Below are 24830 nucleotides of genomic sequence, written 5' to 3'. Positions count from 1 at the left end.
ACATGTATGACATTCTTTTGTCTGTACAACATAAAAGAAAATTTCTTTGTACAATGAAATTCATTGGTTTCTAGTGTTGTTCAGTATATCTTTTTTTTGTGTGTGTGTGTGTTCCACATAAGAAAGATATTCATACAGGTTTGAGTACATCTTAACAGACTTTTCGATTTTGGTGAACTGTCCCTTTAAGAAGGATAGAACAGCATGGAATAGTAGAAACAGGGTGGAGAAATTGAATAGCTAAACAGCGGAGACAACATCCCATATCAGTATGAGAGAGAGCGAGAGACAGACAGAGTGAGAGTAGAGAAACCGAGAGATGAAGAGGGAATGGGAGGGGGATGCTTAAATAGTCTGCAATAAAGCAGAGCACTGAATGAAAATCTATATGCTGAGGCATTCATTAGCACTCATTTGATTAATAGAGACGATAAGGCAACACGCACATACACACTGAAACATTGAACACAGCCACGCCCATGCAGACGCAGACCAATGATTCCAAATGTTTGTATAAGCAGACAATAAACCTGCAACCGTAGTCGCAAGTCAAGCGAATTTGGACATGACAACGGTTTCGTCACAGCTGCTTAATAGCCACGGATGGAACATCGCACTCACTCCATCCAGTCTTTTTCTCTCTGTGTCTTTCACTTGCTTTGTGATCACTCTATCCTGTCCACATCCAGTACTTGTTTGCATCAGTCCAGAGCTATGCAGATGAATTATTGATGATCGTACCTTCATAAAGGAGCCAAACAAATGGGGAAACTGTGTGAGAGAAAGTGCGTGAAAGATAATTTTTACAGTCAAAAAAAGAAAAAGAAAAAAAAAAAAGCCCAATTTGTCAAATTATCTCCTTCAATTTATTACACTCTCTTTAAGTTTTCCAATCAGGAGCTATTGGACATTAATCTGCAGAATTGTTTCTAAAATATTTTTGGACAGTGTCATAATTTGCGTCACAGCTCTGGAGCCGCATGTGTGATGGATTTCAACACCATCTGTGGTGGCCATCGCCAGCGCCAGAGCACTAGCACAGACCCGCAGGCTGTGGATGGCTCTTGTTGCATGCTTCCAGCACCGATGGCTGTGGACACAGCACCTGCTCTTTCATTTCAGAGCACTCATTCTGGACAACTTCTGTACAGTTCAGTGCACCAAATAAAACGCACTCAGAGTGGCATGATTTGAAGCTGGCCCCTGACCAGCTCAATTGATTACTGTGATTGCAGGCAGTTTGCTGCAAGTGTAACAAGGTAAATGTTCATTGTGTAAAATGGCACATGACTAGCTAGTGAGAGGTGTGGGAACTTTGAAGCACTTTAATTGTTTTGTTGCCTATTTAGAGACTGATGTGATGCCAGTTGCAACAAGTGGACAGGTGTGAGGAGCAGAAATGTAAATTAGCAGCTAATACAGGTATAAGGAAAGGTTTAGGTTCCATGTGTTTTTAATGGCTGTATGTTAAAAATAAAAAGATATGAAAGTTAATTTTGCCCTGTAGCTAAATCGATTTGCTCTGGATCAAATAATAGATTAATAAGACCAAAGATTGCCATTTAAAATAACCAAAATTAATAATACTTTGTGTAACACCATCTACATAAGAGCCAGAGGCAAATTCCTGAAGGACTGGCCGAGATAAAGCTGTTGTCGACGGGTACATGAGCGCTGAAGGGACGCTGTCGGCCTGGAGCTTACATCTTCAAAAACGTCTAAACAAATTTGTTTGATAGGTCTTAACTACATTCTTGACTGAAAATTTCTTACACACTACATTCTGACACAATAACAGTAATAATATTTTAGAATTATAACAGGTTCGCTCTTCTGCCATTGACAATCACTGAGACAAATGCTGACAGTATCGATCCGACAACAAGTAGTGCTGATACTACTGGAATATTGCACCACTGGAAAAGACTCTCAGCCAATCAGATTCAAGAACCAGAACAAATGAAAGTGAAAGTGAAAGTCGTGACATTTGTCAAGTATGGTGACCCATACTCGAAATTGGTGCTCTGCATTTAACCCATCCAAGTGCACACACACACACAGCAGTGAGAAGTGAACACACACCCGGAGCAGTGGGCAGCTATAGATCCAGCGCCCGGGGAGCAACTGGGGGTTCAGTGCCTTGCTCAAGGGCACTTCAGCCATGGGTATTGAGGGTGGAAGAGAGCGCTGTTCATTCACTCCCTCCCACCTACAACTGCGCACCTTCTGCCAGCACCGAGAGGACTCGCGAACCTGCGACCTTCTGGTTACAAGTCCAAATCTCTAACCATTAGGCCACAGCTGCCCCTACTGCATATATATATATATATATATATATATATATATATATTAGTACTGTTAATCGATTAAGGCGAGACACTGCAGGTGAATAGGGTAAAAAAAATAACTAATAGTTATCGCCTTACTTGCCAAGTTGATTGATTACATTGATAATTGCAAACATTTTTTGTATAACAAGTTTTCTAAAATGTTATGTTTAAATATGCAGATGAGGCATTATTTATGCGCTAATTTGCATAAATTTCTAGTACAAAAATCTGAACACTGGATGAAGTCAGTTTCAAAATTCTTGTTTAATTTTTTTGACATATTAGAGTCAAATGTTTTTTACAGAGGGAATTCTGGGTATCTCTTTTTGTCACTCCATAATTCAGAAAATACTTGAAAACAATATATTTTCACAATTTTTGGGGGAATAAAATGTTGTATATAATCAAGAGAATTATATATAAACAAATCCCTCTGTAAAAACCTTTAGAATATAGACAGGAATAAAAATGTAAAATTTGTTGTGTGTAAGTGCTACTGAAGTGGAGATTTATGGCTCAGTGTTGGAGAAAAAACTCATTTTGAGAAAACAGCCTTTAAAAATGTGTATTGTAATTGAAATCTATTGACACAAATAGATAAAGTGCTATAACAGAAACACTTAACAATGTCTTTTAGATGTTTTCTTTCCGTAAGTCTGAAAAAACACTTTATGAAAAGCCAAAAAGCCCAAAATCTAAAAATTGACAGGTGCATGAAAAAACTGTGTTTTTGCCTGCAGTGTCTCCCCTTAAAAAAATAACTAATTAATCACATTTTTTTTTTCTGAAATTAATTGCGATTAATCCCACCTAATGTTAAACCTCCTGAGACCCTGCATTCTCATATGAGGACATTATATTTTAGTGAATTTCTCTAAACTATACATGCCACAGTTTTAAGTCTATATGTCCTTTTCAGAGATATTAAATGTTTGGATGTTTGGATGACCACTCCCTCTCCCTAGTCTTTAAAAATGTCAGATATTAATTTAGTGACACTCTTATGGAAATATGATAATATTTTGTAATTATCATTTAAATCAGACTAATTTTTAAACTGTGGGTCATAAATCAACATCTCAGGAAAATGTTATGGGGTTTCAAATCAAAAAATGACTTTCTGTTACGAAACACGATGTTGATTTCATACATGTCCACTGTAGAGGACACCGGGACTAAAAGCATGTTTACTACGCATTTTGGGAGACACAACAGATTATTGACTGCATTATCTAAAACATTTATATTCTTTGTAGATTTTTCTTCTTCAAAAACATTGTTAGTGCATTATTAATATCTTGTGGTGTTATTTTTCTTGTCAAATTTTTGCATTTTTAAATTGTCATCATGATGCACATTTTTGCCTTTGTTATTACTGATTAAACTCATCAGTGACAAGCATTTTATAATTTGACAAGTAACAGTGACAAGTAATTTTACTGATAATGAGATTAACACCGGTTGCAGGTGGATTAGCAGGAATAGATTAACTGATCTGAACCCATGAACTGAAGAGTTACTGTGTTCACATGCCATTGTTGTGTCCGTAAGCAAAGCACTTAACTCAGTGATGCTCCACAGGGACCATCCTTACATTTAGCTGTCTGCTAATGGCAGATAACAGCATCTTAACTTTAATTTGTGCAAATGTGTAACATGTAAGAGGTTGTAGAGATTAAATGGTGTGTGATTTACAGAATAAAACTCAGGGCTCTTAACCAGAAGGTTACTGTTGCAAGACCCACATGCAGCAAGCCATCACCATCAGGCCCACGAGTAAGGGACTTAACCTACCGTGCATCAATTTAAAATCTTGCTAAGTGTTTTATTTTATTTTATTTTTATTTTATTATTTTGTTTTTGGCATCACTGATAGCTTATTTCCATTTTATTTTTTAATTATACTTCATTTTAGATTATTTATTACTTTGGTTGTGTGTATTGCTGTTGTGACAATATGAGCAATAAAGTACTTTAAAATTGAATTGAATTGAAATTGATATGAGAAGCAATGTTTTGAATACTGTATGTTTAAGAGATCATGTAGCAGATGCAGGAAGGCCAATGAGAAGTGAGTAATCTTGTTATTAAATAAACAGACACTAAACAAACAAGGAGCGGCGAAAAAGATTTTGGATTTGCCAGTTTTGTGGATAACGAAGTGGCTGGTTTAGGTGGTTGGTTCAATTTTGACCATGAATGTGATGGTTGGTCTTGAGGGGACCATCGTTTTTGCACAGAAACTGTTGACAGCTGTATGACCTTCAGCTGAGATGAAGATAGACTCCATGTCCATTGTAGACATGGAGACATGGAAAAGGAAAGTGGAGTGTTGTCAGCATGGCGGCAGCATGAACTGCCATATGATTTAGTGGCTCAGTCAAATGATTTGGTCTGATCATCATCTTTGATGATTTATGATTGTGTAATTGAAAGGTACCTGGGTTTAAATCCCAAGTGATTTTGCTTTTCAGTAAACTACGTAGCAGGCCATATCTGTTTGTTCTTTTACTGACTTGAGTAATTTGACCTGTGCTGTGTTATCAAAATAATGTAAAACATTAGCAGGTGAAGAGACTTTTTTTTTTTTTTTTTGCAGACAGAAAGCAGCTGAATTATGGAAGGTATAGCAAAGGAAGCTGATTGGAAAATTTTTTTAAATTGTTTTGAATGAGGGGGACAGGTGCAACAGAATGTGGAAACGCTTATGAGCTGTGGGAGGCTTTCAGTACTGTTGTTTATGTATCCTATGCCAGAATCTGTTAATGCAGCCAGACTGATAAAGTTTGAACTTTGCACTTTTACATATTTACTTAACCAAAAAAATAGAGGCTTTTAATTTGGTACGGCAAATTTGGTAATAGTTAGCTTTTGGTAAACATTTTTGAAATTTTTGAAGAGTAAAATGAGGTGCATAAGGTTTCCCCCCTCACCTTACATGGTAACTTTCAGCTTGTATATTAGCATCTTGTATATTATGTAAGTAATTGAGCATTAGTTTTACATAAAAATCTGAAAAGTATGTCTTAAGTTTGAGAAGAATAAATTATGTATATTTTTTCGTCTTATATTATTCTATACATCAATTATTGTAACTACTGTAGCTCTGTAATAAACAGGCTCTTTCTTGAGCAGCAAATCAGCATAATAGAATGATTTCTGAAGGATCATGTGACACTAAAGACTGGAGTAATGGCTGCTGAAAATTCAGCTTTGTCATCACAGGAATAATACATTTTTTAAAATATAACCATTATTTTAAAAATAATTAAAAAGTGAATTTCACAATATTACTTTTTCACTGTATTTTTAATCAAATAAATGCAGGCTTGGTGAGCATTAGAGACTTAAAAAAAAAAAAAAAAACATAAAAACATCTTACCAACCTCAAACTTTTGAACAGTAGTGTATGCCAAACCAGTAAAATATTGCAGAATATATCTTGAAACAGAGGGGAAGGAGTGGGTGGCTGCACACTGAGCAGCAGCTGAAGCAGCTGAAGTATTGTTTCATGAGCTGATCTCAGGAGAGTAGCAGGGTTTGCAGGCAGGCCGTAGGCTGTGTCACTATTATGTGGGAATGACTGAAGTTGCCTACAGTACTTTGTTCTTAACATAACACACCCTTTTTCATGTTTTCTCTGTTTTCATTTCTCTGCAGACAGTGCGTCATGGAGTTCCCTATCAGCCCACAGCTCTGGCATTTGACCCGGTGCAGAAGATCCTTGCCATTGGCTCTCGTTCCGGAGGAGTACGGCTGTATCCTTTATTTTCCCCCTAAGTGATGCAATGCTGTTTGCTCCAGAGTGTAATTTCAAGACTTTAGAAGGACTTTTGGGCTTTGGGATAGCTACTGTCGGAGGTAAGGTTTAATGCTGTCATGTTTCCTCGCTTTAAAGACCTCCCTATGGCATAGAGGGGTGTAAGACCATTTGACAGACTCCCAATGGAATCGCCCACAATGTTACTAATGCATTAATATGGAGAATAACTGACAGAAAAAATAAAGAGAGAGAAAGAGAGACAGAGAGAATGAAACACCCAGTTCCAACATAACTGGATAAATAATGGATAAATGTGAGTACTGGCCACTAATAGAAACCCATATTAGCATTAGCTTAGCATTTTTTTCTGTAATTTCTTTGGTAGTATTATTGAACAGGCCCACATGGAATCTGTGTCTGCAAAACTCCACAGCAAATGAATTATTGAGTCAGATCGGTATTCTTGCCTTACCAGTAAGCCTGCAATACTGTTTTATTTTCAGAGATGCCTGATTCGATTTGCCGGGAAAATTCTTCAGTCATTCGTGCTCATGTGTTTACATCATGTTTGTTAACAATAAAAGAAGGTCCAGCTACTTTGCGAAGAGCAGTACTGAAGCACATTTAAAGTTAAAAAGCTTTAAGCGGTTAATAAGACTCACTTTTACTACATCTTTCCACATTTAAATACATTCCACAAAATTTTGAAGATTTTCCCCAAACATAGAAAATGCAAAGTCAGCAGATTCCATGTTGGTCTTATTAAAAGTATTAATTCCAATACAGATGCAATGAATATAAATTCACAAAAGAGAGATAGTTCTCATAATTTAGAAGAGAATTTAGAAGCAAATGTGTGATTTGATTTATTCCCGCATGAATAAATGAATCATGTTCCTTTAACTTGATTCCAGCACTTGTATAGCTGTAAGTGTCTGGAGTTTTTTATGATTTGGAAACATTTCCTGCAAAAAAATAATAAAAAAATAAAAATAATAAAAAAATTTATAAAAATCAACATTTATTTAATTTTTTTTGGTTCGTCCTTAATGATCATGATATTTATTTATTTTATCACAAGAGGTTTCCTTGCAATACTGAGGAAACAAAGTCTGTGTGCAGAGAGTCAGACAAAGCAGGAAGCAGAGAGAAGAAATGCCCAGAAATCATGTGGCAGATGAAATGATGAAAGGAGGGAGGAAAAGAAAGATAGTAGGCCATTTTTGCATCACAGTGAATTAGCTTTGTGCTAATTATGGACCTGTCATTACCGTAGATAACTATGGACTGTGTTACTTAACTGTGAAAAGCATGACTCTCCCTGTCTCTCTCTTTCTTCAAGATACTTTTTCCCCCCTCTGCTGTTTCTGTCTGTCATTCTGTCTATCCTTCCTTCCATATGTATTACATGCTAATGAGACATGAAAAGAAGGGGCTATGACTCTGTTGGGAGTTATTTCTGTGTCAACTGACAGTTTTGGCATGGACTTGTGAAGAACTCACTGTGTGCAAAAATTTTAGATCATCATTGTATTTTGTTGCCTTACATACACTGCAAGGAGTACTGGGCATAATAATGCCCATAGTTTAAAAAAAAAAGGCTTAACAAGCACATATGGGTGTAGTGTTTGTCTAAGGATGCACAATATATGGGGTACTACATATATTGGTTATTTGTCAATATTAGAGATTTATTTTATGTACTGTAATATACACGCTACCATTCAAATGTTTGGGGTCGGTAAGATTTGTGTGTGTGTGTGTGTGTGTGTGTGTTTTAAAAAGAAGTCTCTTAATCTCACCAAGTCTCACCTATACTTTTAAAAAGTACTGTAAGTGTTAACATGTTTGATAATATATGTAATAGTACATTTTTTACATTGAGATCACCTTTGCCACTATTTACCACTTTAGTTCTTGTTCAGAGCTCTGTATTGACCCCAAAGTTAAACATTCATACAGCACTATTGATTATCAACCTTTCTGTGCACTCACTGCTTACACTGTCTGCAAATCATTTTTAAAGGAGAATACTTAGTGTGTGTGTGTGTTTGTATGAGTTTGCATTTGTGTTCATTTTAGAAAGATTTGTAAATATATATTAAATTAGTGTCTCTCTTTATAGTTTAGGAAAGAAAGACAGCTGACAGATGTAAAAGATATGCTTGCATAATGTACTGTGTATAAAAATAGGCACAATGCTGAAGTAAGCAAGTAGCACATCATACTAACCAGATTTGTTGATGTCATCTATGCGTGTGTGTGTGTGTGTGTGTGTGTGTGTTCTGATGCAGATCTTGGCAGGGTGGCAGAATGCAGGGCTGAGATTGTTGTGGCATTCACTTCACTGCAGTCAGCTAACTGCACAAGCTCCATGAATGAAGACAAATAATCAATCTCTTTCTAATCCTATAAAGTCATTCTGAGCTTGTGGAAAGGAAGCAATGTTACAGAATCAAACATGGGCAAGAAACAGTTTTAAGATTTTGCTTCGAGAAAATACATGAAAAATTTAGCTCAGTCCATGTGCAAATGAATTTGACCCCTGACCTACAGTAAGTAGGGACAAAATGTAATTGTCATGTTGATGTAACGAAGTCTTAACTGATTATGCTGGCTGCTTGTGTGTGCGTTAGTGTTTGCAGTTGTGTAGGTTTGGCTTGAACATTGATGGGACCCATAGGAGGTAAAAAAGAAATGGATATGTTTCAGTCTTTCCAAATTCCAAATTACAGGATGGTACGCAGCATTTGTTTCTATTTGTGAGTAGGAGCATACTTTGTTAGTATTCAAAGTGGATTTGTATGCTTTAATATTTAGTCTGGTGTTTATTTATGTGCTGTGATATTATGTAGATATTTGAGTTGCTCAATTATTTATTTTATTGAAATTCTACAGTATTAATCCTTCGATTAACGCCACTAAGTTCACGTAGTTCAGCATCACCTGCATGACTCATGAGTTCTCTAACAGCAACCCTGTAGCGGTCAATTCACTGGCATCGCATGCTAAATTATTTTCAGTTGTGCATTGGTGCATGATTTAGGGCGACAGTTGACTCCCTTCCAAACATGGGCCTCTCACCTTTGAGCATATGTGTCATTCATCTCTGGTGTTTTTGTAATGATCTTCTTTGTGACACGGGTGCACTATGGGCTGCTTTTTGTTTACTGATTACTGTCCAATAGGGGGCAGGTAATAGAATTCTCTACCCGTGTGTGTGTGCGCATGTATGTGTTCAAAGACCTAATTCAATTAAATGTGCATTTCTCAGAGAGTTTGTAAGTTTGTATTTGTGCCAGTGATTGTAAGTGCCTACTGTACATGCGAACAGGTAATAGAATTCTCTACCCGTGTGTGTGTGCGCATGTATGTGTTCAAAGACCTAATTCAATTAAATGTGCATTTCTCAGAGAGTTTGTAAGTTTGTATTTGTGCCAGTGATTGTAAGTGCGTACTGTACATGCGAACAGGTAATATAATTCTCTACCCGTGTGTGTGTGTGCACATGTATGTGTTCAAAGACGTAATTCAATTTAATGTGCATTTCTCAGAGAGTTTATACGTTTGTATGTGCGCAAGCGATTGTAAGTGCGTACAGTACATGCAAACAGGTAATAGAATTCTCCTCTGTGATAAGCTGTCGATTCTCATCAAAGCGGACTAGCGGAAAGAGAAAGAGAGAGAGGAATTGGTATTGGAGTGATGATGAATTTTGGTGAGATGGCAAAAACAGAGGTGGGTGGAGTCATGTAACCTTCTGCATCACTCCCCCCCCCCTTCTATTTAATTTTTATTGGAGCGGGGAGAGAGAGAGTGTCAAAGAGCAGGAACTGTTTTCATTATTAGGCAGGGCACGTTTAGAGTTCACTGCAACCCCCCTGTCTAGTTAATGTCGGAATGATGGGCAAAATACACACACGCACTCAGACGCTCATCCAAACAGATCTAACACAGCCACACAGTAACATGCACAAACACCAATGCAATGACAGATGTCTTGTGCGTGTGGTCAGAGTGACAGTAAATAATGCTGAGATTTTAGCGCTAACGCTGAATGTTAGCACGCTGCTGTCATCTTTCCTGCTGACAATATGTCACCCTTCTTTATAGCCTCTCTTAATATTTATCAAATCTTTGCACTAGTTCTCTCATGCTGATTTTTTAAATTCTCTTTCTCTTTTTACATTTGATTTTAACATTAAATTTGTTCTTTTCAATTAATCTCATATTTTATCATGACCACATACATACATATAGTACACAAAATTTGCTTTCAAATCAGATTGGTTAGACTTATGTAGAAGTTTTTTTTTGTTTGTTTTTGTGAAAGAAATGTTTACTTTTATTCAGCACTTTTATTTATTTGATTTAAATGCTGTTCTTTTGAATTTTCTGTTCATCAAAGAATCTTAGAACATTATGTATTACAGTTTCCAGAATGTTTTGTTTTGATGCTGTTCTTTTTTAATTATTTTTAATAATAATAATATTAGAATGATTTCTGAAGGATCATGTGACACTGAAGAGTGAAGTAACAATGCTGAAAAATCAGCTTTGTCATCACAGGAATAAATTACATTTTTAAATATTCAAGTTACGTTGTAATACTATTTTACAATACTGTATTTTTGATCAAAGAAATGCAGCCTTGGTGGGCATTAGAAACTTGAATTGTATTATATTTGATTTTAGATTTACCTTGTTCTGGATGTCTCAAAAAAGCGAACTGCTTGGTCGATTTACAGTCCCTTTGTGAATGTTGGCCAATAAGCTTTAATGTGGACTAGACTTCATGCTTATGCATGAAACCCTTAAACACTATGTTCCTGTACCAAATGGGGCACTTGATGTTGCAGTCTTCCAGTGTCTTAAGGTTCTGATTCCCCATTATGGCTACTATATACCCTCACTGAACACTTTTGCTGAGCCTGCACTGATGCAAACTGCTCCCCTACAGTCTGTGCAGCATTACTTCTCCAAAGTGTGGACTCGAAGGAGGGATACAGGGGCAACATTTTGTCACCACTGACAGGGATCTATGATTGTCATGTCCAGCTCAGACATTTGAAATGTCTCACTGCTCTTTTTGAGGTTTATACACTATTTCCTTAAGGAAATATCATTGCAGCATTAGAATAGTGTTAATGCTTTAGGTAAGTCTAGGTTTTAGGCTTTGGTTCTGCATATCAGACACTTAAAACACATCCTGCTTTCTGTCACCTGTGCACGAGAGTCAACATGTACGAGTCACTGCCTTTGTATTCAGACTATATTCTTTACAATGGTACATGGTATAGCCGGGTTTCCATCTAAAGTTGTAAATTTAACTTATGCGCAAAATTGGAACATCGCACAAAACATTTGCAAACAAGCACCATTTCCTTCCAACAAGTCAAAGAGGACAAAATCATCACTTCCTGATAAACTGGCACTATACATCACTAAGAACATTTCAGATGCTGTGGAACAAGATCGGTCCGCTGGTTAGTCAGGATTTACTGTTCCATAGCGCAAAGTCACATGACTTTTTTGATGCGCTTGGACGAATTTATTCGCAAAATGCATTTCCATCTCCCATTATTCGCATTAACACTTTTTTTGCACAAGTCAAAAACCACCGCAAGCGAGTGTAAAAACTTTTTTTGCGAATCAAGGCATTTTTATTTGAAATTCAGCATTTCCATCACTCGATTCTGATGCGATACTTCAAAATGCGCATAAAAGCAGGGTGATGGAAACGCAGCCATTGTCATTCCTGTCAAACATTATATAAGGTCTATGGCTAAATAAATGGAAGAAAAGAACGCCAATCACAATTCGGTTTGCAAGAATTACAATGATGTCACCAGCATCATTAATATTCATCCTGTTAGCAAATCTTTGTGTTGTGGACAAATTTCCATGCCCACGATTAAGACAGACAGACAGACAGACAGACAGACACACACACACACACACACACACACACACACTCAGACTGTAGCAAGGGACCTGTGCAGAGAAATTACATTTGATTTAAACTGATTTATAGTGAACACCGCTAATTAAATTAATGAGCATTTTATGGGCGCAACAAGATACAGGACATACACACAAGTACACACAAGTACAAACACACACACGCACACAATTTTTCTATCATAACATATGGACTTCACATTAACTTCTGTTGTTTTATACTGAGCTAATAATATTTTCTTTCCCCTAACTTACATAGAAAATATTCTGCATGTTTACATGTTCATTAAAACATCAATTAGTATGTTTATTAAGTCATTTCCTCTTGGGTCCATTGGCTGCTCCACAAAATGTAGGTGATTTCTGGTTTTACTGTCCATCTGGGAACATTTGGTCCCCACAATTTAAACACTTACACATACTTTACTATATATAGGCTAGTTGTGGATATTTTTCTTCTAGTTATGAATATATTGAAAGGTCATAGAGATATTCAAAGCAGCGGAGTAGAAAGGTCAATCATGTGTGAGTAATGTGTGTGTGTGATTTTGAGGGCTTTCATTAGCCCCTTTCACACTGTACATTGGTCCCAGAAAATTGCCGGATCGCCTTCTGTGTGAATGCAAACCAGTCCCGGGATTGATTCCGGGATTGATCCCGGGTTGGGGACCTAGTAACATTGCCGGGTTCAGTCCCAGAACGAGCGCCAGAACCAATGCCGTAAAAGGTGTGTCATAATGATTATGCACGTTATCGTGCGACTCTTTTACAAGTTGTTTTGAAGGCAGATCAATGTTCATGATGAAACAAATATGTGCAAACTGTAATGAAGCAGAGATCAGTTAGCTCCTCACTATCCATGCTGAAGCTGAGATCGTTCGCCAGCTTAAGTGAAAGTTAACGTGCTTATCATTTTCGACTCGTACATTACACGTCACACCCTGATGTCACGTGTCATTACGGGACCTTTACGGGTTGTGTGTGAACACACGCACAGATTCCGGGAAATCACTGGCAGCATGAATGAACCAAAATCTAACGATCCAGGAACAATTGCCGGGACACATTACCCGTGTATTATCCGGAATCTCAGTGTGAAAGGGGCTATTCTTTACTTAAGATAATATTTAGATTTTGTGTCCTTGAGGCTTCTGTCCTTTCAGGCTTCAGTGTAAAAATTGCTTTGGTGTATTATGTGTTGTGTATTTCTGTGTATGTGTGTGTGTGCACACTCTGTTGATTTTTGTTTTGATGTGCGTGTAATGCATGTGAACGGCCTCCTTGACCTGGTCTCGTTTTGATCGAGTGGTCAAGTTTTGGAATGGCTGATTATTAGAGGGATGGAGGGAACGTGGGGGTGGCGGCAAGGCAAGGATGGAAAAGAGAGATAAATGGCATTATTTGTTCATTGTGTGGAAATGATTGCAATTAGAGCAACTGAAAGAAAGGCCTATGGGCTTGATGAGTGTGGAGGTGGAGAGGTTGAAGAGCAGATCAAAAGAATGATGGAGGGAAAAAAATTGATTGACTGACTGGTACACGAGCAACACACACACACACACACACACACACACACACACACACACACACACACACACACACACACACACACACACACACACACACACACACACACACACACACACACACACACACACACACACTCAAGTGTACTCACACTGAGTCGAAAATTCCTTACAATAGAATAAAAGCCTCTTCAGTGGTTAATTGTAGCAACTAGATCTTGTGATCAATAAATATGTTATAATCTATAGTGTGGTAGTTTTTAACCTTACCAAACTTCAAAGAGGCTGCAGGATAACTTAAAATAATATTTTTTTTTTTTAAATAGTACTAATAATTTATATTAATACTATCAATATATTTAAAAAATTCAAAGCTAACTAACTAAGCTAAACTACTCTTAAAAACACATATTGGTCGTCCACTTATGCTTGAGTTGACTATGGTTCTTTGGAGATTAAAACGTCCTGGATGGAACAATATAGGATTGTTGGTCCAATACAATCCAGTTTATTGGTTTCTTGGAATTTTAAAGCACCACTACATAGATGATTTAGTGGTTTATTGAATAATTAGTTAATAAAAAGCTCAATAAATCTTATAAAGGTTCTCCTAAAATGTGTTCAGACTGTAAAACTTAATTTAGGCCCGATCCCAAATCTATTTTATACCCCTTCACCTACCTCCTACCCCTAGGCCTAAAAATACTACACTACTACACCGTTACATGTCATCATACAGTACGTCATCTAGCTCCAACAATACACCTATACCAGTGTGCTGGTGTGCATTAGAGCCTTACCATTCTATATTAATGCGCTGCTTACTGACACACACACACACACACGTCGGAGATCGCACAGCTCACACATCCAGGAGCAAAGAAACTTGTCAACACTGCCCCGCAACTTATTAATAACAGTTTAAATACTCGCTACATTCTATTTTCCGTCAATGAGAGGATAAAATGTTTTTGAAGTAAACTCACTCAGTGTAGAGAGACGCACAGACGCACATATATACAGTACAACTCAAACTTTAGCGATTTTTGAAAACATTTCTTTGAATGACATGACCCTAAATATGATAACAGGATTGAATGTAACATAAAACAAATTATTACTTTTCATTAAAATCTTTATTAATCCAAATAATGCTTACATTTATGTGTCTTTTTGTTTGCTCGGGCAGCCATGTTGCCGCTGTAGATGGTTTATGAAATGTAGTCCCGAAAAATCTTTGTTTAAAGGGCTATTTAGCCCTTACCCCTACCCCTTTAACCAAAAGAGAATCGACACACCCCTACCCCTTCACGTGAACGAAAAGGGAAAGGGGAAGGTCTAAGGGGTAGAAATGGGATTGGGCCTTAGTTTAGTGGGACCTTTAAATATAGTGCAAAAGTCGTATGAACCACTTTTATGGAGTTTCTGGTTGGGTTTGAGTTTTATTAAACATAAAAAGTGACAATACAACTGCATTACACTTTTTTGTTAAGGATAACACATTAAAGTAACAAGACTTATTTCCATTGTGGTCCTTCATATTAGAAGAACTTTTTGTGACGACATGCATTTTTGGCATACATTTCATACTAATTTCAAAAAACAAATAGAATTTTCACACTCAAACACACACCACAGAGGGAAACTTCACAACTGTGCAATAATCCAAATATGTCAAATTTGACACAGGCTATCTAAAAACATTTTCTTCACTTTTTTACTAAAACCCTCATAATCTGTCATAACCTTAATGTCCAAAGGCAACATTTTACAAAGTCTTAAACCTATATAAATTAAGATCCATAATGCTCTGTCTAGTAAAATGACCAGCTCTTAATTTAACCTGGGAAAAATAAGAATAAAAATACACTGGAGCTCTATTATTAATTATTTATTGTACCATTTTTAGATTAAAAAATGCCAATCTTTAGTTAACCAACCAAGCAGCTGAAACTGTTTATTATCCACATGACTAAAACTAATCTCACCAATTTGTTTTGTTAGTCTTGCAATTTTGCCATCCACATACTAGATAAGTCAGTCATCCAAGAGTTACACGCACACTCAAAATGACATTGAACAAGTCCTATAGCAACCACCCTTAAACTGTCACGAAAAAAAACAAAAAACTTGCAATGTATTTGATTCTAGCATTAACTTTCCGCAACACTTTCCAAATAATATTTACTCCACTTAAATTATTATCCAAACACAGCCAGGGTAATTAACAAATGTTATATTTGCTAGGACATAACCATCAAGATCAACCATCAAAAGTCCTTGGCCTTATGCAATTTATAATTTTACCCACAGATAATGGATTTAGATTTTCCTAGGTGTAATAAAAGCTCATTTTCAGCCAGCCATTCCTTCACCTTAACAAGCTCCTCAGCCAATTTCTCCTGTATTCGTTCAGTCCCATATCTGTGACTAAAAGAGCAGCAGCATATAAAAACATATTTCCCTCACATGCAGCCTGAATATCGTTTATATAAACTACAAACAATAGTGGACCAAGTACACTACCCTGCAGAACCCCATTATTCACAACTGAACCATCTACCTTCTTCACTCTCCCTGTTAGATAAGAAGCCAACCAATATTTTACTGTTCATGAAAATCCCAAAGCACTTACTTTGTCTTATAATATTGAATGGTTAACCGTATCAAAAGCTTTCTGTGGATCCAGCAGAACCATCCCACATCTTTCCTCTATCAGTCTCTTTCCTAATAAAATCTGTCAAATATAATATGCAAGTGTCAGTTGAATAAGACTTTCTAAAACATGACTGAAATTGTGTTTTTAATTAAATACTCATAAATCTGCTTGAACACCACTTTTTCTATTATTTTAGAAACAACACTCAGTATAGAAACTGGACGATAATTTCCTGGATCCTGTCTGCTTCCCTTCTTAAATAATGGAATAATTTTTGCTATCTTCATAGCTGCTGGTTCTAAACCTTTCTCCAATGAAAAATTGATAATATATATGCGAGAGTATGTGCAATAATACTTGCTCCATCCCTTAAAAACCTTGCTGGAATTTCATTCAAACCCAGTCTCTTTAGACACATTTAATTGCTCTAAAATGGCCTCAATATCTTCCACTGAAACTTTACTAAAAGAAAAAGAATTTGGCAACATACCTTTTCTTTGATAAACACCTCTATCAAATCCAATCCCATAGATTGCTATATTCAATGGATGTTTTTGCAATAAACTTGTAGCAACAAATGTGAAAGAACTATTTAACTTATGTGCAACTTTACTTCTACCAAATTCTTTGACGCCTTCAACATCTGACCCTATCTTGGGTGAGGTTAATTGGGTCAGACTTGCCCATTGGTGCAAACTTCGTTAATACCTTCCATAATGATTTAGAATCCCAGACCTTCCTTTTAATTGACAATTAATACAATTACACTTTGATATCTTTATCTTTTTCTGTTCTAAATATTTCTAAATACTTTATAATTTTCCAAAATCATCTAAATCCTCCATCCTCCTACAGTATATTTAGAGAATGCTTTATTTCTACTTTTTATTAATTTAATTATTGTTTGATTCATCCAAGGACTGACTTTTGGTTTTGATTCTCATCTCTCTGAGGGGAGCTACTCTATCTACAACTTCAAGAAATGCATCCTTAAATTTCATCCAAGCCTCTTCAACATCATAAATATTTGTTTTGTACTCCCACCTGATTGATCTCATTTGATCTTTAAAATCTTCAACATTATAATATTTTAGCAACCTAGTTCATACAGTTTTGTGATCCATAAACTTAAATTTATAACTCTTTCTTGTGCAATAAAATAAAATAAAATAAAATAAAAAAATAAATAGATAAATAATAATAAAATGATCACTAACTCCATATTCAGTCACTCCTTTCTGGGAGATACTCTTTTTGTCAGAGACTAGAATAAGGTCAATAATACTCTCTCTCTTTTCCCAAACTTTACTGCATTGATTAATAATCTGAGTTAAATTAAACTGATTACATATTGATCTTAGAGCATTATAATCATCACTAACTTTCTTACTAACATCAGTGTTAAAATCACCCATAATAATACATTCCTTTAACATTGATCCATTAATAGTACTCAATACATGTTCAAGAACCCCAGTAAAAATCATTTTGATTCGGTGGTCAATAAAAAACTCCAAACAATAAAGCTTTTTTAAGGAATCATCACATCCAGCAATAATATCTTACCCCCCACATTTATATCAACCTCATTAAAATATAAATCATCACAAATATAAACACAAATCCCGCACCTTTTATCAGAAAGAGTAGATGATGACCAAATTTTGATTTTGTTTGGTTAACTATCCCTTTAAGTACACACTAAACATTCTGTCCACACAGATACAAATATGGTCCCATGAGAGTTAGGGACACAGATCAGATCTCACACAGACACATGTGGGCCTGTGCTCAATCGATATCCTTAGGAGTCAGGGCCACTCTGATTGCCATTCAAGTGTTCCAAATGAACGCAGGAATGGATAGGGCAGGAGAAATGAAGAGATATATGTTTTATTGAAACATATATCTGGTGTTCATCTTCTGCCACTAAACTCTTTGTCTTGTTCTCTCTCTCTCTTACAATCTTTTTATTTATTTATTTTTATTTATTTATTTCCTAATTTCTTTGTTCTCTTTGCTGTTGTGGGCATCCTGTGTGTATAGACAAACTGAGAGAGTTATAGAGAAACAAGCGGAGATAGAAACTAAAACAAATGGAGAGGGAGAGAAACTAAACTTGCTTATATCTTTATCATTGCCACATTTAGTTTTATCTTTGTCATTAAAATTGAAGTTACCTTTATTCCTTTTCGTTAAATTTGTTAATTTTATTTTTTTATTTGCATTATACTCTGCTTTGATAATGCAGCTTATCATTGAATCATTGCAGTAGGGGTCTTACAAATGTACAGGGTTTTTTTTGTACACTAAATTGAATAGAAAACGAAAAGGAGAAAAACAGACAGATTAGTCCACCTTTTTATTTGCTAGACAAATTCTGCTCGCTGTTTTTAGCTCTGTCTGTGTGTGTGCACTCATGAACTCGACCTGTATGACAAGCAGATAGAAAAAGGCTAATTGGAGTATTAGAGATAAAGAAAGAGAGTTGAGGGATGTGGAATAAAAAGAAAGAGATGAATGAGCAGAACTGATTTGATGGGCCCCTGGACTCACCCAGTGCAGCAGGAGGCATGTTTTGTGTGTGTGTTTGTTTCTGTGAGTAGTTGTAGTTTGGACTAACAGACCTAGATTATACACCTGTAGTTTTTCTCTTTCCAGCATGTACAGTATACATGTTAATCTGTGTCCCACGTTTCAGTTATGTCTGTATAATTTTTTTCATACCCTGAATTTACAATACCACAATAAAAAATATATTACTAAAATATTTTGATGAGTATTTACAGTGTTGGGTATTATAACCAATCACACACAATTCTGTTGAGCTTATGAATGCAATGGCCAATCAGAGTCATTCAGATTACTCATCACTGAACTGAACTAAACTTAAATTCAGATTCGATGAGTCTTAAATATTTTTGGTCACATTACCGCTAAAATATCTAAGCCTCATTGGACAGACCGAAGATTTTTTTTTCTCCCCCGCGGTAAGTTACTTCATCATCAGAGAAAATCGCAGTAGCAGAATACAGGTCGAACTACCTTCTTAATTTTCTCAATGATGATGATAATAATAGTAATAATAATAATAATAATAATAATAATAATAATATAGGTCGAGCTACAGATGATCAGCCTTCTAGCTAGTTTAATTAATAATTTATTTATTTTTTTTTACTTTTTTTTACTTACCGGACAAATTGCAGTTTTTTGCATTTCGACAACAAAAAATAATTCCAAACACAGACACAGCGTTGTTTTGTATCTCTGAGCAACATGAGGGTGTTTCAATGACTCTTCGCAACGACTCACTTATTAACAGTGACTTTCTGCCACCTACTGGAGGTTTTAATTTCACATTTGAAGTTCCTTTTTTATTATTTAAATAATGTCAAATATCGTTTTATGTTTAATATATCAAAACATTATTTATGCATTTGTAAAAACAGGCCTCTGTAGAGGTAAATAAAAATATGCAGATTTAAGTATGTAAAAGCTGATAGAACACTGATGGAAATATTGCTTCAGAATACATTGTTTGCACCACCAAAAATCTTGGTAATCTTTTAAATGTGGATTAATAGCTTTATTATTACTACATTTGTTATTGTACTATTTGTCTTAATTTGTTGTATGGAAATGAACAGTTTTATGTTCCTGGAAGAAACTAAGTCATACAGATTTAGAACTTGAGGGTGAGGAATTAGCAAAATGTTAATGTTAGTGCTATTACTATAACAATTGCTTTAATTCATATTCGAGAACCATACAGTGCACATATGCACACATACACAATTGCATACACATTACCTGAAAGAAAATGCTAATTTCTGTCATATGCATTTTCTACTCCCACAGCAGCAGAGCAGCAGGTGGTTATTTTATCTAAAAAGAGGGTTGCTGCAACTGAACAAATCTCCAGCATTAGGCTATTATCCATTGTCCTATTCTCCATTTTCTTTTGTTTTTTCACTCAGTCATCTGTTCTTTTATTATTGTCGTCATTATAATTAGTGATTGCCCTTGAACAAGGGACATGCCTGTCATTTATATGCTTGACCTTTTAGCTAATGTTAAATTTTGATTCCTGAGCTGATTAGAGTGAAAAGAGTGCTTGATAGATGTGTTCTGTTGGGAACTGTGATATGACTGCCAACAGACAGAACTATTGAGGAAAACAAACAGACAGAAAAAGAAGCTAAATCACTATTTTATAATTATTATTTTTTTTACTTTATTTTATTTTCAATAAGCTTGTTTGTCTAAGTATAAACTGTTATGATTCTGATATTTAAAGATGCACTGTAGAATTTCAGCATCATTAGTGACATTTTGGAGGAAAAAAAAGAAAGAAAAAACCCAGTCCTGCCCCAAACTCATGACATTGGTTAAGCCAGACAATGAAATGTAAGAACCCTCAGTCAATCTAAGAAATGTTTTCAAAAACATGAAAAACGCCACCGAGCGACAGTGTTTACAGTCTTCTGAAAGTCAACCTTCACATGTCCTAGTTGCCTCTGCATGATATTACTGGGGTAAAAGAAATATTGTAATGTCAAAGAAAATAACACACTTAACCTTTAAGTAATAGTGCATGCCATCACCATATCCGGCATTAACACTATTGTTCAATGTTGTGGTGTGTTTTTCTGACTGTATTGATTGTGTTTAACCTCTTTCTGTTTGAACTGAAGTGAATGAAGCTAATTCCTGAAGCTGTAGCTTCACAATCTCCTGATAGCTTTACATAAGACACATCTCTCACATTTAGAACACAGGTCAGCGTGTGTATGCATGTGTGTGGGTGTATGAGTGTGTTTAAATCAAGATTATTCACCAGCCCACATTGTGACTCACCACTTGTCATCAGACCAGCTCATGTTCCACAAAGAGAGAGAGAAAGAGAGAGAGAGAGAGAGAGAGAGAGAGAGAGAGAGAGAGAGAGAGAGAGAGAGAGAGAGAGAGAGAGAGAAAGTAGATCCCAGATCATCACTCAGTATGTGTGTGTGTGTATATATAAGTGTGTGTGTGTTATAGTTTACTGCACTGGCTCTCAACTGGTTTTGCAGACTTTGATTTTACATTGGACATCATCACGTTTGTGCTTGTTGGGTTGTGATCCTGATTTTAATGTTGCTTCTTTTACACTAGATATTTTCATTCATGGTTGTTAAGGATGAGGGCAATTCATGCAAATTTTGACATCTGGCAAACTTAGCTGTAGCTTCAGCAAAGTACAAATTTGTGCCAAAACACAGTTTAGAGATGCTTGGCCTCTAGCATTAGGGATGTTTATTAATCTCAGTGACTCATGTCTTTTGAATCCATTTACTAAGAAGGCACCTTTCCTGAATCTATGAGTGACTCTTTCTGCAGGTTAGTGTTAGGCAAGTAGGGTACAACAGTGTCCCCAACCACCAGGTCGCGGCCCAGTACCATGCCATGGTGGAAATGTTGCTATACGCTTCAATTTTTGACATGTTGATGTATATATAATAATTCAAAACATGCCTGCAGTGATGTCAGCTGCAGACAAAACCACTGACGATGGTAATTTGGTTTGTTTTCAATGACATCAACATGATGATCTCTTTTTGCTGTCAAAATCTGTGAGCATTAACGGAAGCATTAGTGTGTGTGAGTGCGTAGGCTTATGTACGTTTGTGTGAATTCCGCATGAGTACTGCATATTTTTATGGGCAGATTTTTTTTGTGTTTATGAATTGACTACATTATGAAAATGTGTATGCCAATCCTGTAAATGGATGGAAGTGAAAACAGAGGGATTGAAAAGCAGAAATGGCCACAGATGAGTAAAAGCTTAGATATATGTGCCCTCTGAGAGCAGCTCAGAGAAAACAACCGTATAGAGCGATTGGCCAAGCCTTGTTTGCTGTCTGCTTGACAGATATTTGATTGTGTGCTTTTAATAAGTAATGTATAAATCTAAATGTCCAGACTGTGGCTTAGACTGATGTTATAGATCTGGGCAGAATTTTATCTCAAGATTTTTCAGCCTTATGACAATATTCAGTAAATGCCTCTCTCTCTTTCTCTCTATTTCTCTTTATTTCTCTCTATTTCTCTCTCTCTCTCTCTCTCTCCTCTCTCTCTCTCTCCCTCTCTCTCCTCTATATATATATATATATATATATATATATATATATACCAGACATGGCTTAAAAGCCATTGAGAAACATCTTTTGAGCTACTGAGACATGGCTTAAAAGAACTGAGCTTATTGCAGTGTATTGTAACATTGCCTACTGTTGGAACATCCTTCTTGTCTTAGTTTTGAATATGTATCTTATTCAGAGTTTAAGTGCTGTCACATTAGCAATATTTTGGCGCTGTTTCGACCAATAACATGTAATCAACCAACCAATAACAATAATCAATAACGTAGCGATGTATGTAGGACTGTTCACACAGTCACTTTCAAACCAAGCAGCTGTGCAGCTTTATGTTGGTCAGTGCAGTGAATTGGCACAACCAATTTAAACATGAATGAAATCTGCATAGGGAACATTCGCGATTCCTATTGAAATTAATTTTTAGCCAGCAAAATTTCTCACAGCAATGGTAGATGTGACCACTTTTATCAGGGAGCATTTTACAAGCAAAGGTTCTTTATATAACCACCTCACTGCGCGCGCACACACACACACAAGCACACACACTCCCTATTTGTGTAACCGTGGAGATTTGTGTGAAACATTCATGGGTGTGTGATTGCTTGTGCATTGATGATAGAGAACTCTTATGATTCCCCTGATGCTGTAAAAGCCTTTGGGCTACAAAATCAATATCTCCTGATAGTGGTGAGAAAGAGAGAGAGAGAGAGAGAGAGAGAGAGAGAGAGAGAGAGAAGCAGAGGGCAGTGAAGGGGTGATACAGAGGGACCTGCCAACTAGCAGCAGCAATGTAAGTATGTGTGAAAGAGAGAGAATCAGAGATGCACTTTATTCTTTGGAGCAGAAAATTTAGGCAGGGGCCTGTTTGCCTCCTGCAGGGAATTATCCACATAAAACACAAGACCTCCAGCGCTGTGTGCGAATGATAGACAGTTATAGGCAAAAGGACAGCAGATCTCTGCATAACCTTACACGCAGCCCTGTACAAGAAATATTCATGAGCAATTCATTGAAAAGCATGCTGTACTAGACTAATCCCGGCATTAGAGAAATAGAGGGACATCCCAGAGCCAGAGAGATTACAGGAGTACGGTAAACTAGGTGTGGGATTTAAGGCTATTAGAATGTATTTGAGCTCATTGCGACAGCATTCAGCCTTGAATTATTCGATCGTCTTGCGGCCCGTAACATCTCAGGTAGTGGCACAGACCTGCTGACCGTGATGCTGAATCACTGTCAGTGCAGGAAGACATTGTATCTGTCAGCTGATTACGATGGTCTTGCTTTACTTCCTGCTGTTGGCATGTGAGGAGAACATAATTAGCACTGTTGGATACAATTTAAAGCAATGGCACACCCATAATAGCGCACAAGTTGAAAAGACTACTTGTGTGTACGTTGTACAGTATACAGTAATTGTTCTTTTCATATTTTTTTTTAAGGAATTTTTTTTCCTTATAATTTCAATTTTGTGATGATAATAATATTAATTTATCTATCAATAAAGATAACATGATGAATTATTATAACAAAACAACGAATATATGTGTTATTAATAATAATAATAATAATAATAATAATAATAATAATAATAATAATAATAATAATAATCTATCCAGTTAACATTTATTTATTTATTTATTTATTTATTTATTTATTTCAGTCTGACAAAATAATAAATAATTTTGCCAATGATCCATTCCAATAATTGCAATTTTGGTCATTTTGGTCAAATACGTAGTGTATTTTGGGTATGTCCTAGAGCCTAATTGGCCAAGGCAATAAAAAATAAATAAATACATTTGGATTATACAAGTTGCATTGCACAGTTTGTGCATTAAAGTTACTTTAATTAGAAACTCTACTGTCTCATGATTTCATCATTTCATTTCCAAAGGTAAAGAAAAAAAGATTTTACTCAAAATACTTGTTTAATTAAATATTATATATATATATATATATATATATTTTTTTTTTTTTTTTTGGCAAGATACTTGTGAGTACATTTTCAACAAGGTACCCATACTCAGTTCAATGTCTCTATAAATTGTTACACCCCTACTTTTATGAGGTGTTTTGTCTTTTAGACAGACCTTTGTCACTATATATATATTGTCTTTATGGAGTATTGAAATCAGCAGCCTGAACATTTTTCAAGATATCTCTTTTTGTGTTTATTGAAAGAAAGACTGTTGTATGGGTTTAGAAAGACTGAGTCTTTCCTAAAGAAGGAATGAGTCAATTTTGACAGAATGTACATTTCTCAATTATAAACTCTTCCTTTAACAATGATGAATGACTTTAAAGACAGCTATTATTGTGTATTCATGTCAAAATGTGACACTGTCTGTCTGAACCTGTGTCTGTCAGTTCAGTGCTGTTAAAGTCTATAGTTTCACACAAACACATATTTCATGTTCCACACACCTAACAAAACAGTAAAGACAATAAGAT

At 35.9% G+C, this 24830-nt stretch overlaps 1 protein-coding gene across 10 annotated transcripts in view; it reads left to right on the top strand.

Annotated features, from left to right (window-relative positions):
• The window catches only part of LOC109082037 (syntaxin-binding protein 5-like), a 130632-nt gene that overhangs the window by 13577 nt on the left and 92225 nt on the right, over window positions 1–24830 (top strand). For all 10 annotated transcript variants that reach the window (XM_042763756.1, XM_042763754.1, XM_042763759.1 and 7 more), the window contains exon 2: window positions 5991–6088. In XM_042763756.1, the coding sequence (XP_042619690.1) occupies window positions 5991–6088 (98 nt within the window). The remainder of the gene's footprint in view (window positions 1–5990; window positions 6089–24830) is intronic.

Source organism: Cyprinus carpio, chromosome A9, assembly GCF_018340385.1.
Source record: "Cyprinus carpio isolate SPL01 chromosome A9, ASM1834038v1, whole genome shotgun sequence".
NCBI lineage: Eukaryota > Metazoa > Chordata > Actinopteri > Cypriniformes > Cyprinidae > Cyprinus > Cyprinus carpio.
Note: the sequence above shows the minus strand (reverse complement) of the source record. Positions and strands in the feature narration are given on the sequence as shown.